The sequence below is a fragment of the Lepidochelys kempii genome, chromosome 10 (genome assembly GCF_965140265.1).
Source record: "Lepidochelys kempii isolate rLepKem1 chromosome 10, rLepKem1.hap2, whole genome shotgun sequence".
Lineage (NCBI taxonomy): Eukaryota > Metazoa > Chordata > Testudines > Cheloniidae > Lepidochelys > Lepidochelys kempii.
This window is the reverse complement of record NC_133265.1, coordinates 17,250,874-17,267,598: the sequence shown is the minus strand read 5'-3', so window position 1 is coordinate 17,267,598 and position 16,725 is coordinate 17,250,874. Positions and strand designations below refer to the sequence as shown.

Below are 16,725 nucleotides of genomic sequence, written 5' to 3'. Positions count from 1 at the left end.
CATGTTGTTAATCCTCCAAGGAGTCCCAAACAGGGAAATTCCCAAACTAAAGTCAAGAAGAAAAACATTTTTTTTAAATTATGAGGCAGTTTTTGTACATTATAAAGGAAAGTAAAGTACACAAACAAAATATTTACTTACTGGTATTTGTCAGATAAAATCCAGAGGATTAAGTCAATCTCATAACATTCATATTTATTAAACACTATTCAGCAATATAGATAAACACACAGGACCAGGTTTTCTGTTGGTGCAATCCAGTTAAAGTGAATGGAGTGAATTTGGCTCAAAAAAGCTCTAAATGAGATCTAAACACAAAATGATATTCAAGATCCTAATCTGTATTATCAGCAATATTTCCTCTGTCTGATACCTACATAAGGTGAGAGAGAGAAAATATATGTTAAGAACTTTTTTATCTGCTTTAGAACACTGAGAAATGCCCTGTTTACCTATTTAAAAACAGCATTTAGAACAAACTTTATTTTAGCAAATAAAGAATTTGTGTTTCATATTGAAAGTTAATGTTTACTTCTATGTTCTGAAATCCTTAATAGGTAAAGTATTCACTTTGTCTTGCAGATCTGCAAGGAGCTCTCAGAGACTTTCTGTTCTCCCCAGTGTGTTACAGTTCATCCTGTGGAATGTGAGTAGCTGGCAAGTGACCAGCAAGTTCAACATCTTTCCTAAATTCCAGAAAATCAGAAAAAAGATATTACTAAACTGGAGTCGCCATTAGGTGAGTTTTTGGTTGCTTGCTTGGTTGGTTGCATTTTTTTTGTTTGTTTATAAAACTTTTAAAATCATTGAACCTAAACACGGGACATATAAAATAGAGGAGTACTTGTGGCACCTTAGAGACTAACAAGTTTATTTGAGCATAAGCTTTCGTGAGCTATAGCTCACTTCATCGGATGCATTCAGTGGAAAGTACATTGGGGAGATTTATATACATAGAGAACATGAAACAATGGGTGTTACCATACACACTGTAACGAGAGTGATCACTTAAGGTGAGCTATTACCAGCAGGACAGCGGGGCGGGGTGGGGCAGGGGGGAACCTTTTGTAGTGATAATCAAGGTGGGCCATTTCCAGCAGTTGACAAGAACGTCTGAGGAACAGGCGCGGGGTGGGGGGGGGGGAATAAACATGGGGAAATAGTTTTACTTTGTGTAATGACCCATCTACTCCCAGTCTCTATGCAAGCCTAAGTTAATTGTATCCAGTTTGCAAATTAATTCCAATTCAGCAGTCTCTCGTTGGAGTCTGTTTTTGAAGTTTTTTTGTTGAAGAATTGCAACTTTTAGGTCTGTAATCGAGTGACCAGAGAGATTGAAGTGTTCTCCAACTGGTTTTTGAATGTTATAATTCTTGACGTCTGATTTGTGTCCATTTATTCTTTTACGTAGAGACTGTCCAGTTTGACCAATGTACATGGCAGAGGGGCATTGCTGGCACATGATGGCATATATCACATTGGTAGATGTGCAGGTGAACGAGCCTCTGATAGTGTGGCTGATGTGATTAGGCCCTATGATGGTGTCCCCTGAATAGATATGTGGACACAGTTGGCAACGGGCTTTGTTGCAAGGATAGGTTCCTGGGTTAGTGGTTCTGTTATGTGGTGTGTGGTTGCTGGTGAGTATTTGCTTCAGGTTGGGGGGCTGTCTGTAAGCATAGAGAGACTATTATACTGATATCTAATTGAAACCTAATTAGTTCACCTATAAAATAAGTTTTTAAAAAAGACAATTCAATCTTACAAAATGGGAAAGCTATAAGTAAACCCATGTTAGAAGGATTTCATTATTGAGATGATCAATTAGAGAAGAGACAGATGGGGGTGGGAGAATGTGGTTTGCCAAATGTAGACCTCACTTGTAACTTGGGAGTCCTAGATTTAGAACAAAAGTTGAAACTCTAGCATCTGAGTTTCTTTTGGCACCAGCAGAACAAATTCCAAGCTGCAGAACATTTTCTCTTTGATTCTGCTATTGTCCTAAATCGGGGTGAGCCTTTTGGGGCTCTCCAAATCCCCCATTCCTCACCATATACCTTGGAACTGCACACGTTCCTCTGGAGAATACCTATAAGGCAGGGGAATGATTTGCCCCAAAGAAACTTTTTGATAACACAATTCTCCACAATACTTGTATCCCCCGCCCCCCAAGCGCAACCCCCACAGCTCCTATTGACCAAGAACCAAGGCCAATTGGAGCTGCAGGGGCAGTGCCTGTGGGCGGGGCAGCACGCAGTAGAGCCGCCTGGCCGCACCTCCGCTTAGGAGCCAGAGAGGAGACATGCTGCTGCTTCTGGGAGCTGCTTGAGGTAAGTCCCACCTGGAGCCTGCATCCCTGAGCCGCTCCCCGGCGCCCCAATCCCCTACCCCAGCCCTGATCCCCCTCCCGCCTGCCGAAGCCCTAGGTCTCAGCCCAGAGCACCCTCCTGCACCCCAAACCCCTCATCCTCAGCCCCACCCCAGAGCCTGCACCCCCAGCCGGAGCCCTCATGCCCCCCACTCCCACCCCAGCCCGGAGCCCCCTCCCACACCCTGAACTCCTCATTTATGGCCGCACCCTGGAGCCCGCACCCCGAGCCAGAGCTCTCACCCCCTCCCACACCCCAACCCCAATTTTGTGAGCATTCATGGCCCGCCATACCCAGATGTGGCCCTCTGGCCAAAAAGTTTGCTCACCCCTGCCCTATGTGTAGGAGCAGGAGGGGAGACACGCTGCTGCTTCTGGAAGCCGTGCAGCGTGACCCTCGACCCTGCTCCCTGGCTGGAGCGCCGGAGCAGGGCAAGCCCCAGATCCTGCTCCCAAGCAAGAGCTTGAGGGCCGGATTAAAACGGCTGGCGGGCCACATGCGGCCCGCGGGCCGTGGTTTGCCCACCCCTGTCCTAGATGAAGAGAAAGAATAACCTTCAAAGAAGAAGAGTAACTGATTATATATCACAGACATCCTCTTTGTTAGAAAGCCATGTCTTTGAAATCTAAATGTCCCATATGAGCAAGGAGAATTGTTTATCCACAATACTTGTGTTATCAAAAAGTTTCTTTGGGGCAAATCATTCCCCTGCCTTATAGGTATTCTCTAGAGGAACTTGTGCAGTTCCAAGGTATTGGGTGAGGAATGGGGGATTTGGAGAGCCCACAAAGGGGTACTTAGCCTCCATGCACCGTGGTTTCCCGTTTTGCACGGTCTCATTGTGCACTGATGCTGCAAAGTGGCTTTATAGGTGGGGCTGAGAATCTGCCCTTTTATGAATTTGTAAATACTCATACTGGCTTGGCACTGACATCATAGAGGATAGACCACCCCTGAGTCTGGAGCAGTGACAAAGGGTTTTCCCGCCACTCCACCACGTGGAGCACAGTCCTTCCTTCTCCTACGTTTGCCATGTACTCCAGTGAGACAAGGATCAGACCCTTGGCCTAGATCTTGTAACTGATTTGTAGTACTTTGGTCCATCAATATTTGTTTTTTTCTGGCAACTCTCAATATAAAGTTTGTATAAATAATTTCATTGCAGGTCAAAAGCCCTTCAAAGAATATTCTACTGAGATGTTTATATAATCTAAACCAAGAACTGTGACAAGGTTTTTGTGCCATGAAGTTTTTACTTAAACTCCAGATTTTTAACTCTATTTGGACCCCAAAGTCACCTTGTAGATTCTTCAGCAAACATTGCCGAGGATTTGCTCCTCAAAATATCTCTGGCAATGAATCACCGAGCCTCTATAAAGAGTTGCCAGAGCACTTTAATTTTGCAAGTGACATTTTGGACAAATGGAGTCAAATGGAAAAGGTAACATGTTTTGTCTCCTTAGTTCCAACATTTTCTTTCATTTCTGTCTGGTGTTATATCATGTTATAGATACCGGTTCCAAAACATATGATCTCTGTGATGATCCTTTCATAGTAGATATTAACTATTTTGCTGCTATAAGATACTTTCAAGGGTGTCAGGTAAATAACTGAGCTGTTTGGGAAAACTTTTGTCCCAAGTTTTCCATCTGAAAAATGTTGTTTTGATTAAACCAAAAATTTTCACAAAATCATATCAATTTTGATAAAATTCCCATTAAAATTAAAATAAAAAGTTTCATTTTGGAAAATTTCATTTTGAAAAAAATTGAAATTTAATTTCTAAATTTAATTTTTATTTTGATTTTATGCAGTCTAGTTTTAGCTGTGTCAGTCCCACGACATTAGAGAAACAAGGTGGGTGAGATAAGATCTTTTATTGGACCAGCTTCTGTTTGTGATAGAGAAAGTTTGTCTCTCTCAAAAACAGAAGTTGGTCCAATAAAAGATCTTATCTCACCCACCGTGTCTCTCTTTTTTGATTTTGTCATTTTATATTACATCTATTAATTTTACATTAATACACAGTATCTTATATTATGCACTACTACTGCTCACATGCTGTCATTCAGAATGAAAACAAATTACAAAATGTTGAAATGTGCTATGAAATGGAAATTCCAAATTTCAACCAGCTCTAGTGAATAGTCAAAATACCATTAAGAGTATTTGCTGCTTCACATGCAACATGTGATCATATTTAGGATCAGGGCATAAGTAGAAAAGACTAAGAAGGGAAATATTATTAGTCCCATTTTATTGATAGAGAATTAAAACACAGAGAGATTAAATGACTTGCCCAAGGTCACAACAGAAGTTTGTTGCAGAGCTGGGAAATAAACCTACATTATCTTCTTCATCCCAATCCTCTGATTTAAACGCAAGGCCAGCCTTCTGCTCCTGGGCCCTGCTTCAGGAAAGCATCTCTATTCAGGAAAGCACTTACATCCCATTTAAGTCAAATGGCTGAAAATTAAGCATGTATTTAAGAGCTTTCCTGGATTCGTGCTTTACCCCCAGATTCTGCAAACATTGACACACATGCTTAACTTTTCACATGGGAGGTAGTGAAATCAGTGGGACCATCATGTTCTTAAAGTTATGCACGTGCCTAAGTGCTTTTCAGGATCACAGTCAATAACTGAAATCAATTAAAGCATTCAGAAAATATCTGAATTCAGTATTTTTATCAGGGGATAATATTTAAGAGCAGTAATATATTTAGCTATTTTACATAAAAATAGATACACAGAGAACTTAGGTTTAAAAATGTTAAAGGCATAAATAATTGTATGTTTTCAATAAGAGGGGCTAAAGCCATCAGAATTTATGTTAGAAACTTTTTTTGTGCTCTCACTAAGCCTAATCCTGCAGTTATTGACAGTCTTATCCTCCCAGGGAGTCCGTGATTGTGCCTGCCGTACATTTTCACCTATGTATGTTACTTGTAATGGTCTGTTTAAAGAATGGTTATATTCCTCATTAACTTCTCAGTGTATGACATGCAATTTTATATGATGATCATTTCTTGTTTACCAGTAAGAGAACTATGGGCTCATCCCACTGCTATGCTGAGTACAGTAGTTCTAAGTACTACTGTAATAGAAATAACAATCGTCTTCTTCTTCATTATGTGTTCTGGGCCATGTTTAAAGGAAGCAGAATAAGGACCTTGTACACTTGGAGTTATACTAATAACGGAAAGAGCTCAACAGTTCTTTTCCCATAACGATGATTGTAATCTATGGCAAAACATGTCCAGAGATAAACCTTCCCAGAGGCTGGCCTAAACCTGTACATTTCATACGGTAACAAGGCATTGTTATGCATAGCTTGGGCAGCTCAGAAGAAGAGACGCAAATTCTCCAATGTACTTGATTAACAAGCACATATTAGATTTCGGATATAAGCCCACAAGTCTATAAATACTTACACACATGCTTACCTTTAACCAAAGGGTTAGTCCTGCTGAAGTCAAAGAGACTGCACTTCTGCTTGAAGTTAAACAATTGTGTGTTTGAAGCATTGGGTCTCCTCCTGATTGTTGCATTATTTATACATTTTCCTACTTTCTTGTCTTTGCCAGAATGGAGAGAGAGCCTCCTCCATCCCAGCCCTCTGGTGGGTAGGTGATCAAGGCAACGAGGTAAGGTGGGGTTTTGAGGAGCTGGGATTTCTATCCAGGAAAGCAGCCAATGTACTCTCTGATGCATGTGGTCTGAAAAAGGAAGACAGAGTTATAGTGATGCTACCCCGGATACCAGAATGGTGGTTGATAACAGTGGGCTGCATGAGAACAGGTCAGTACCAAGAATAATAAATGACTGAATTTATTTGTATTTCAGTAATACTTATAGACCCCAACTGAACTGAAGGTCCCATTAAACTAGGCACTGTACCAACAGAGCAAGAAACAGTCCCTGTCCTGAGGAGATTAGTCTAAGGCCCCAGTACTTTAAAGATTTATGCGCTTAACTTTGCACACTGTGACCTGTCCCATTGAAGCCAAAGGGAATGCTTAGAGTGTGTAAAGTTGAGCATGTGAGTAAGTTTTTGATGGATCAGTGTCTGAGTAGAAAAGATGGACAAAGGAAATATTGCAGTGTTGTAGCCAGGTTGGTCCCAGGATATTAGAGAGACAAGGTGGGTGAATGTGACAGGGTACAGTCTGGACTGTTGAACCACTGTGTCCCCTAAATTCTCTAGCCTGGGGTTTTTTTTACACTGCTTTGCTTTTTTCTGGCCTGTTCATGTTCATGTAAAATCACTCCCAGCTAAGTTACATGAATGCTCTGGCCAGCCACTCATGAATTAAATACAGAAAACATCCACAAATTCCCAGTCCCAGCCTTGTCCCCCAGAAATGTGCGTCTTGTACTGCTCAGTACCAAACTGAACAATGCAAGCTCATATGAAGTCTGTCATTTCATCAGTGGAAAATAATATGCACCATCTTTGTTATCCCAAATGGAGTTTCCCACATACTTTAATCCAAGCACACAGTTAAAATAAAACAAGAAGATAAGTTAATTAACTACAGAAAGATAGATTTTAAGTGATTACAAGTGATGATGCATAAAAGTCAGGATTGGTTACAAAAGAAATAAAGGAGTAAAACACAAGCTAATACCTCACTTAACAAGCTAAGTGAACTTAAAAGCAAAAAGGTTTTGTCTCACCATATGTTTACAGCAGTCTTTACTGGCTGATAAGCCCCCTTCCACCCTTCCCCCAGGTCAATAATGCTTTCTTTGTCTTTTGAGCATTGTAGCTGCTGTGAGTAGAGATGGGGGTAGAGAGAAGTGATTTGTATTGTGGGTGTCCTCCATTCTTATACCTTTCTCCCCTCTTTGAGGATTATCTCCAGCGGGGGTTCAGGCAACAGCCAGTCTGTTTACATGGAAACTCCAGCCATTTTGATTGCCAATATGTAAAGTTCTCACTCACACCCTTGTTCCTGTCAAAGAATAATCACTTAACTCATGCCTGGTCTACACTGGGGGGGATCGATCTAAGTTATTCAACTTCAGCTACGTAAATAACATAGCTGAAGTCGACTTACTTAGATCTACTCACCGTGGTGTCTTCACTGCAGTGAGTCGACAGCTGACGCTCCGCTGTCGACTCTGCCTATACCTCTCGCTCCAGTGAAGTACCGGAGTTGATGGGAGAGTGCTTGGCGGTCGATTTATTGTGTCTAGACTAGACACGATAAATTGACCCCCCCACTAGATCGATCGCTGCCCGCTGATCCGGCGGGTAGTATAGACAAGCCCTGACTTTCTTGATACCTGGCTGAGGTGCCGGTCTGTCTTTCTCTCTGAAAAACTGGTTTCAGCCTGCTTTTCTGACTCTGGAGCATGTTACAGCAATGATATATGGTATACTCTTAGCCCTGGTCTACACTAGGACTTTAGGTCGAATTTAGCAGCATTAAATCAATGTAAACCTGCACCCGTCCACACGATGAAGCCCTTTATTTCGACTTAAAGGGCTCTTAAAATCGATTTCCTTACTCCACCCCTGACAAGTGGATTAGCGCTTAAATCGACGTTCCCAGCTCGAATTTGGGGTACTGTGGACACAATTCGACGGTATTGGCCTCTGGGAGCTATCCCAGAGTGCTCCATTGTGACCGCTCTGGACAGCACTCTCAACTCAGATGCACTGGCCAGGTAGACAGGAAAAGAACCGCGAACTTTTGAATCTCATTTCCTGTTTGGCCAGTGTGGCAAGCTGCAGGTGACCATGCAGAGCTCATCAGCAGAGGTGACCATGATGGAGTCCCAGAATCACAAAAGAGCTCCAGCATGGACCGAACGGGAGGTACGGGATCTGATCGCTGTTTGGGGAGAGGAATCCGTGCTATCAGAACTCCGTTCCAGTTTTCGAAATGCCAAAACCTTTGTCAAAATCTCCCAGGGCATGAAGGACAGAGGCCATAACAGGGACCCGAAGCAGTGCCGTGTGAAACTGAAGGAGCTGAGGCAATCCTACCAGAAAACCAGAGAGGCGAACAGCCGCTCCGGGTCAGAGCCCCAAACATGCCACTTCTATGATGAGCTGCATGCCATTTTAGGGGGTTCAGCCACCACTACCCCAGCCGTGTTGTTTGACTCCTTCAATGGAGATGGAGGCAATACGGAAGCAGGTTTTGGGGATGAAGAAGATGAGGAGGAGGAGGAGGAGGTTGTAGATAGCTCACAGCAAGCAAGCAGAGAAACCGGTTTTCCCGACAGCCAGGAACTGTTTCTCACCCTGGACCTGGAGCCAGTACCCCCCAAACCCACCCAAGGCTGCCTCCTGGACCCAGCAGGCAGAGAAGGGACCTCTGGTGAGTGTACCTTTTAAAATACTATACATGGTTTAAAAGCAAGCATGTGAAAGGATTACTTTGCCCTGACCTTCGCGGTTCTCCTGGATGTACTCCCAAAGCCTTTGCAAAAGGTTTCTGGGGAGGGCAGCCTTATTGCATCCTTCATAGTAGGACACTTTACCACTCCAGGCCAGTAACACGTACTCGGGAATCATTGTACAACAAAGCATTGCAGTGTATGTTTGCTGGCGTTCAAACAACATCTGTTCTTTATCTCTCTGTGTTATCCTCAGGAGAGTGAGATATAATTCATGGTCACCTGGTTGAAATAGAGTGCTTTTCTTCAGGGGACACTCAGAGGAGCCCATTCCTGCTGGGCTGTTTGCCTGTGGCTAAACAGAAATGTTCCCCACTGTTAGCCACAGGGAGGGGGGAAGGTTGAGGGGGTAGCCACGCGGTGGGGGGAGGCAAAATGCGACCTTGTAATGAAAGCACATGTGCTATGTATGTAATGTTAACAGCAAGGTTTACCCTGAAAGAGTGTAGCCACTGTTTTATAAAATGTGTATTTTTAAATACCGCTGTCCCTTTTTTTTTCTCCACCAGCTGCATGTGTTTCAAGGATCACAGGATCTTCTCCTTCCCAGAGGCTAGTGAAGCTTAGAAAAAAAAAAATGCACTCGCGATGAAATGTTCTCCGAGCTCATGCTGTCCTCCCACACTGACAGAGCACAGACGAATGCGTGGAGGCAAATAATGTCAGAGTGCAGGAAAGCACAAAATGACCAGGAGGAGAGGTGGCGGGCTGAAGAGAGTAAGTGGCGGGCTGAAGAGAGTAAGTGGCGGGCTGAAGACAGGGCTGAAGCTCAAATGTGGCGTCAGCGTGATGAGAGGAGGCAGGATTCAATGCTGAGGCTGCTGGAGGACCAAACCAGTATGCTCCAGTGTATGGTTGAGCTGCAGCAAAGGCAGCTGGAGCACAGACTGCCACTACAGCCCCTGTGTAACCAGTTGCCCTCCTCCCCAAGTTCCATAGCCTCCACACCCAGACGCCCAAGAACGCGGTGGGGGGGCCTCCGGCCAACCAACCACTCCACCACAGAGGATTGCCCAAAAAAAAGAAGGTTGTCATTCAATAAATTTTAAACTTGTAAACTTTTAAAGTGCTGTGTGGCATTTTCCTTCCCTCCTCCACACCCCTCCTGGGTTACCTTGGTAGTCATCCCCCTATTTTTGTGATGAATGAATAAAGAATGCATGAATGTGAAGCAACAATGACTTTATTGCCTCTGCAAGCGGTGATTGAAGGGAGGAGGGGCGGGTGGTTAGCTTACAGGGAAGTAGAGTGAACCAAGGGGCGGGGGGTTTCAAGGAGAAACAAACAGAACTTTCACACCGTAGCCTGGCCAGTCATGAAACTGGTTTTCAAAGCTTCTCTGATACGTACCACGCCCTCCTGTGCTCTTCTAACCGCCCTGGTGTCTGGCTGCGCGTAACCAGCAGCCAGGCAATTTGCCTCAACCTCCCACCCCGCCATAAACGTCTCCCCCTTACTCTCACAGATATTGAGGAGCACACAGCAAGTAGTAGTAACAGTGGGAATATTGGTTTCGCTGCGGTCTAAGTGAGTCAGTAAACTGCGCCAGCGCGCCTTTAAACGTCCAAATGCACATTCTACCACCATTCTGCACTTGCTCAGCCTGTAGTTGAACAGCTCCTGACTACTGTCCAGGCTGCCTGTGTACGGCTTCATGAGCCATGGCATTAAGGGGTAGGCTGGGTCCCCAAGGATACATATAGGCATTTCAACATCCCCAACAGTTATTTTCTGGTCTGGGAAGAAAGTCCCTTCCTGCAGCTTTTGAAACAGACCAGAGTTCCTGAAGATGCGAGCGTCATGTACCTTTCCCGGCCATCCCACGTTGATGTTGGTGAAATGTCCCTTGTGATCCACCGGAGCTTGCAGCACTATCGAAAAGTACCCCTTGCGGTTTATGTACTCGCCGGCTTGGTGCTCCGGTGCCAAGATAGGGATATGGGTTCCGTCTATGGCCCCACCACAGTTAGGGAATCCCATTGCAGCAAAGCCATCCACTATGACCTGCACATTTCCCAGGGTCACCACCCTTGATATCAGCAGATCTTTGATTGCGTGGGCTACTTGCATCACAGCAGCCCCCACAGTAGATTTGCCCACTCCAAATTGATTCCCAACTGACCAATAGCTGTCTGGCGTTGCAAGCTTCCACAGGGCTATCGCCACTCGCTTCTCAACTGTGAGGGCTGCTCTCATCTTGGTATTCATGCGCCTCAGGGCAGGGGAAAGCAAGTCACAAAGTTCCATGAAAGTGCCCTTACGCATGCAAAAGTTTCACAGCCACTGGGAATCGTCCCAGACCTGCAACATTATGCGGTCCCACCAGTCTGTGCTTGTTTCCCGAGCCCAGAATTGGCGTTCCACAGCATGAATCTGCCCCATTAGCACCATGATGCATGCATTGGCAGGGCCCAGGCTTTCAGAGAAATCTGTGTCCATGTCCTGATCACTCACGTGACCGCGCTGACGTTGCCTCCTCGCCCGGTATCGCTTTGCTCTGGGTGCTGCATATACTGCTGGATAATGTGTGTGGTGTTTAATGTGCTCCTAATTGCCAAAGTGAGCTGAGCGGCCTCCATGCTTGCCTTGGTATGGCGTCCGCACAGAAAAAAGGAGCGGAATGATTGTCTGCCGTTGCTCTGACGGAGGGAGGGGCGACTGACGACACGGCTTACAGGGTTGGCTTCAGGGAGCTAAAATCAACAAAGGGGGTGGCTTTACATCAAGGAGTATTTCAGGCAGGACTTCACGGAGGGTTCCAATAAGAAATGGTGCACCTAAGTTATTGTTCTTATTGGAACAAGGAGGTTAGCCTGGCCTCTGATTGATACATGGCTAGATTTACCTCTCTGTACCTTCTCTGTGAGTGACTGCAGTGTGACCTAGAGGAATGAGTCCCCTAGACAGGGGAGGAGGCAAATGAGTACAAAACAAATCTGGTCTATTTCTTGTTTTGATCCACTCCATCTATCTTTTACATCTTTGGCTGGCAGCAGATGGTGCAGAAGGACTGCATGCCATCCACATCTCATGGCTGCTCGGCAGAAGATGGTACAGTACGACTGCTAGCCATCCTCATCTCTTGCCTGCCTGGCAGAAGATGGTACAATACGACTGCTAGCAATCCTCATCTCTTGCCTGCCCGGCAGAAGATGGTACAGTACGACTGCTAGCAATCCGTATCGCCTGCCTGCTCACCATAAGACGGTTCAATGGGACTGACTGCAGGACTAAAGAGAATGACCTGGTCAAGTCACTCCAAATTTAGTCCCTGTGCCCATCTCTGCCCAGGCGCTCCCAGCCGACGGGGCCAGGAGCACCTTGGACACGACGAGGACGGCTACCAGTCGTACTGCACCGTCTGCTGCCAGAAGGCAATGGGTTGCTGCTACTGTGTAGCAATGCTGTACCGCATCTGCCAGCACCCAGGAGACATAGGGTGACGGTTACCTGAGCGGGCTCCATGCTTGCCGTGGTATGGCGTCTGCACAAGTAACTCAGGAAAAAAGGTGCAAAATGATTGTCTGCCATTGCTTTCACGGAGGGAGGGAGGGAACGGGGGCCTGACAATATGTATCTAGAACCACCCGCGACAATGTTTTAGCCCCATCAGGCATTGGGATCTCAACCCAGAATTCCAATGGGCAGTGGAGACTGCGGGAACTGTGGGATAGCTACCCAAAGTGCAATGCTCCGGAAGTCGACTCTAGCCTCGGTACTGTGGAAGCACTCCGCCGAGTTAATGCACTTAATGCACTTAGAGCATTTTCTGTGGGGACACACACACTCAAATATATAAAACCGATTTCTAAAAAAACGACTTCTATAAATTCGACCTTATTCCTTAGTGTAGACATACCCTAATAACTTTATATACAATGTTGATATACATATTTTACCAGGACAATAATGTTCAGCAGATTATGACATTTCAAATTATACCTCACAAGGCATACTTTGTACAAAATTTATCACAGTCTTGTAAAAGTGATGAACATAATAGTATAGACCATCGCAGTGAAATGATATATTTTATTGAACCATCTCTGCTGGTGAGAGAGACAAGCTTTCAAGTTTACCTGTAGCTGAAGAAGAGCTCTCTGTAAGCTCAGAAGCTTGTCCCTTTTTCTAACAGAAGTTGGTCCAATACAAGATACTATCTCACCCACCTTGTCACTCTAAAGGAAGTGTTGTTATTTCCATTTTACAGATAGGGATCTAAGGATATGTCTACACATAGACATAGAAAGCAAGGGCAGACAATCATTTCGCGCCTTTTTTGTCTGCTGCCAGCCAAAGATGTAAAGGATCGATGGAGTGGGTCAGAACAAGACATAGACCAGATTTGTTTTGGACTCATTTTCCTCCTCCCCTGTCTAGATCACACTGCAGTCAGTCACAGAGAAGGCGCAGCGAGGTTAATCTAGCCATGTATCAATCAGAGGCCAGGCTAACTTCCTTGTTCCAATAACAACGATAACTTTGGTGCACCATTTCTTATTGGAACCCTCCGTGCAGCCCTGACAATGCATGCATCATGGTGCTAATGGGGCAGGTTCATGCTGTGGAACGCCGATTCTGGGCTCGGGAAACAAGCACAGACTGGTGGGACCGCATAGTGTTGCAGGTCTGGGACGATTCCCAGTGGCTGCGAAACTTTCGCATGCGTAAGGGCACTTTCATGGAACTTTGTGACTTGCTTTCCCCTGCCCTGAAGCGCATGAATACCAGGATGAGAGCAGCCCTCACAGTTGAGAAGCGAGTGGCGATAGCCCTGTGGAAGCTTGCAACGCCAGACAGCTACCGGTCAGTTGGGAATCAATTTGGAGTGGGCAAATCTACTGTGGGGCTGCTGTGATGCAAGTAGCTCACGCAATCAAAGATCTGCTGATATCAAGGGTAGTGACCCTGGGAAATGTGCAGGTCATAGTGGATGGCTTTGCTGCAATGGGATTCCCTAACTGTGGTGGGGCTATAGACGGAACCTATATCCCTATCTTGGCACCAGAGCACCAAGCCGGCGAGTACATAAACCGCAAGGGGTACTTTTCGATAGTGCTGCAAGCTCTGGTGGATCACAAGGGACGTTTCACCAACATCAACGTGGGATGGCCGGGAAAGGTGCATGACGCTCGCATCTTCAGAAACTCTGGTCTGTTTCAAAAGCTGCAGGAAGGGACTTTCTTCCCAGACCAGAAAATAACTGTTGGGGATGTTGAAATGCCTATATGTATCCTTGGGGACCCAGCTTACCCCTTAATGCCATGGCTCATGAAGCCGTACACAAGCAGCCTGGACAGTAGTCAGGAGCTGTTCAACTACAGGCTGAGCAAGTGCAGAATGGTGGTAGAATATGCATTTGGACGTTTAAAGGCGCGCTGGCGCAGTTTACTGACTCGCTTAGACCTCAGCGAAACCAATATTCCCACTGTTATTACTGCTTGCTGTGTGCTCCACAATATCTGTGAGAGTAAGGGGGAGACGTTTATGGCGGGGTGGGAGATTGAGGCAAATTGCCTGGCTGCTGGTTACGCGCAGCCAGACACCAGGGAGGTTAGAAGAGCTCAGGAGGGCGCGGTACGCATCAGAGAAGCTTTGAAAACCAGTTTCATGACTGGCCAGGCTACAGTGTGAAAGTTCTGTTTGTTTCTCCTTGATAAAACCCCCCCGCCCCTTGGTTCACTCTACTTCCCTGTAAGCTAACCACCCTCCCCTCCTCCCTTTAATCACTGCTTGCAGAGGCAATAAAGTCATTGCTGCTTCACAGTCATGCATTCGTTATTCATTCATCACACAAATAGGGGGATGACTACCAAGGTATCCCAGCAGGGGTGGTGGAGGAGGGAAGGAAAATGCCACACAGCACTTTAAGCACAGCACTTTAAAAGTTTACAACTTTAAAATTTATTGAATGACAGCCTTCTTTTTTTTGGGCAATCCTCTGTTGTGGAGTCGCTGGTTGGCCGGAGGCCCCCCCACCGCGTTCTTGGGCGTCTGGGTGTGGAGGCTATGGAACTTGGGGAGGAGGGCGGTTGGTTACAGAGGGGCAGCAGTGGCAGTCTGTGCTCCAGCTGCCTTTGCTGCAGCTCAACCATACACTGGAGCATTCTGGTTTGGTCCTGCAGCAGCCTCAGCATTGAATCCTGCCTTCTCTCATCACGCTGCCGCCACATTTGAGCTTCAGCCCTGTCTTCAGCCCGCCACTTACTCTCTTCAGCCCTTCACCTCTCCTCCCGGTCATTTTGTGCTTTCCTGCACTCTGACATTATTTGCCTCCACGCATTCGTCTGTGCTCTGTCAGTGTGGGAGGACAGCATTAGCTCGGAGAACATTTCATCTCGAGTGCGTTTTTTTTTCTTTCTAAGCTTCACTAGCCTCTGGGAAGGAGAAGATCCTGTGATCATTGAAACACATCCAGCTGGTGGAGAAAAAAAAGGGGACAGCGGTATTTAAAAAGACACATTTTATAAAACAGTCGCTACACTCTTTCAGGGTAAACCTTGCTGTTAACATTACATACATAGCACATGTGCTTTCATTACAAGGTCGCATTTTGCCTCCTCCCACCGCGTGACTACCCCCTCAACCCTCCCCCCTCCCCGTGGCTAACAGCGGGGAACATTTCTGTTCAGCCACAGGCAAACAGCACAGCAGGAATGTGTCCCTGAAGAAAAGCACCCTATTTCAACCAGGTGACCATGAATTATATCTCACTCTCCTGAGGATAACACAGAGAGAGAAAGAACGGATTTTGGTTGAATGCCAGCAAACATACACTGCAATGCTTTGTTCTACAGTAATTCCCGAGTATGTGTTACTGGCCTGGAGTGATAAAAGTGTCCTACCATGAAGGACGAAATAAGGCTGCCCTCCCCAGAAACCTTTTGCAAAGGCTTTAGGACTACATCTAGGAGAACCGCAAATGCCAGGGCAAAGTAATCCTTTCACATGCTTGCTTTTAAACCATGTATAGCATTTTAAAAGGTACACTCACCAGAGGTCCCTTCTCCGCCTGCTGGGTCCAGGAGGCAGCCTTGGGTGGGTTCGGGGGGTACTGGCTCCAGGTCTAGGGTGAGAAACAGTTCCTGGCTGTCGGGAAAACCGGTTTCTCCGCTTGCTTGCTGTGAGCTATCTACAACCTCCTCCTCATCATCATCTTCTTCGTCCCCAAAACCTGCTTCCGTATTGCCTCCATCTCCATTGAAGGAGTCAAACAACACGGCTGGGGTAGTGGTGGCTGAACCCCCTAAAATGGCATGCAGCTCATCATAGAAGCGGCATGTTTGGGGCTCTGACCCAGAGCGGCTGTTCGCCTCTCTGGTTTTCTGGTAGGCTTGCCTCAGCTCCTTCAGTTTCACGCGGCACTGCTTCGGGTCCCTGTTATGGCCTCTGTCCTTCATGCCCTGGGAGATTTTCACAAAGGTTTTGGCATTTCGAAAACTGGAACGGAGTTCTGATAGCACGGATTCCTCTCCCCAAACAGCGATCAGATCCCGTACCTCCCGTTCGGTCCATGCTGGAGCTCTTTTGCGATTCTGGGACTCCATCATGGTCACCTGTGCTGATGAGCTCTGCATGGTCACCTGCAGCTTGCCACGCTGGCCAAACAGGAAATGAGATTCAAAAGTTCGCGGTTCTTTTCCTGTCTACCTGGCCAGTGCATCTGAGTTGAGAGTGCTGTCCAAAGTGGTCAGAATGGAGCACTCTGGGATAGCTCCCGGAGGCCAATACCATCGAATTGTGTCCACAGTACCCCAAATTCGAGCTGGGAACGTCGATTTAAGCGCTAATCCACTTGTCAGGGGTGGAGTAAGGAAATCGATTTTAAGAGCCCTTTAAGTCGAAATAAAGGGCTTCACTGTGTGGACGGGTGCAGGTTTAAATCGATTTAACGCTGCTAAATTCGACCTAAAGTCCTAGTGTAGACCAGGGCTAAGGCACAA

At 46.1% G+C, this 16,725-nt stretch overlaps 2 protein-coding genes across 4 annotated transcripts in view; one reads left to right on the top strand and one right to left on the bottom strand.

Annotated features, from left to right (window-relative positions):
• Nucleotides 1-586: 586 nt before the first annotated feature.
• The window catches only part of LOC140918267 (acyl-coenzyme A synthetase ACSM4, mitochondrial-like), a 28,955-nt gene continuing 12,816 nt past the window's right edge, over nucleotides 587-16,725 (top strand). The window contains exons 1-3 of one of the 3 annotated variants that reach the window (XM_073362252.1): nucleotides 587-739; nucleotides 3,535-3,810; nucleotides 5,956-6,169. In XM_073362252.1, coding sequence (XP_073218353.1) covers nucleotides 3,613-3,810; nucleotides 5,956-6,169 — 412 coding nt within the window. In that variant the 5' untranslated portion in view covers nucleotides 587-739; nucleotides 3,535-3,612. Of the gene's footprint in view, nucleotides 740-841; nucleotides 1,014-2,231; nucleotides 2,331-3,534; nucleotides 3,811-5,955; nucleotides 6,170-16,725 lie in introns of those variants that run through there. The other 2 variants (XM_073362251.1, XM_073362253.1) reach the window with 2 other exon arrangements.
• On the bottom strand, nucleotides 14,740-16,429 carry LOC140918270 (uncharacterized). The gene is made up of 2 exons (XM_073362269.1): nucleotides 15,777-16,429; nucleotides 14,740-15,200 (listed from the first exon to the last, which is right to left on the bottom strand). Exons 1-2 carry the CDS (start codon nucleotides 16,357-16,359, stop codon nucleotides 15,004-15,006), a joined length of 780 nt encoding a protein of 259 aa, XP_073218370.1. The 5' UTR covers nucleotides 16,360-16,429; the 3' UTR covers nucleotides 14,740-15,003.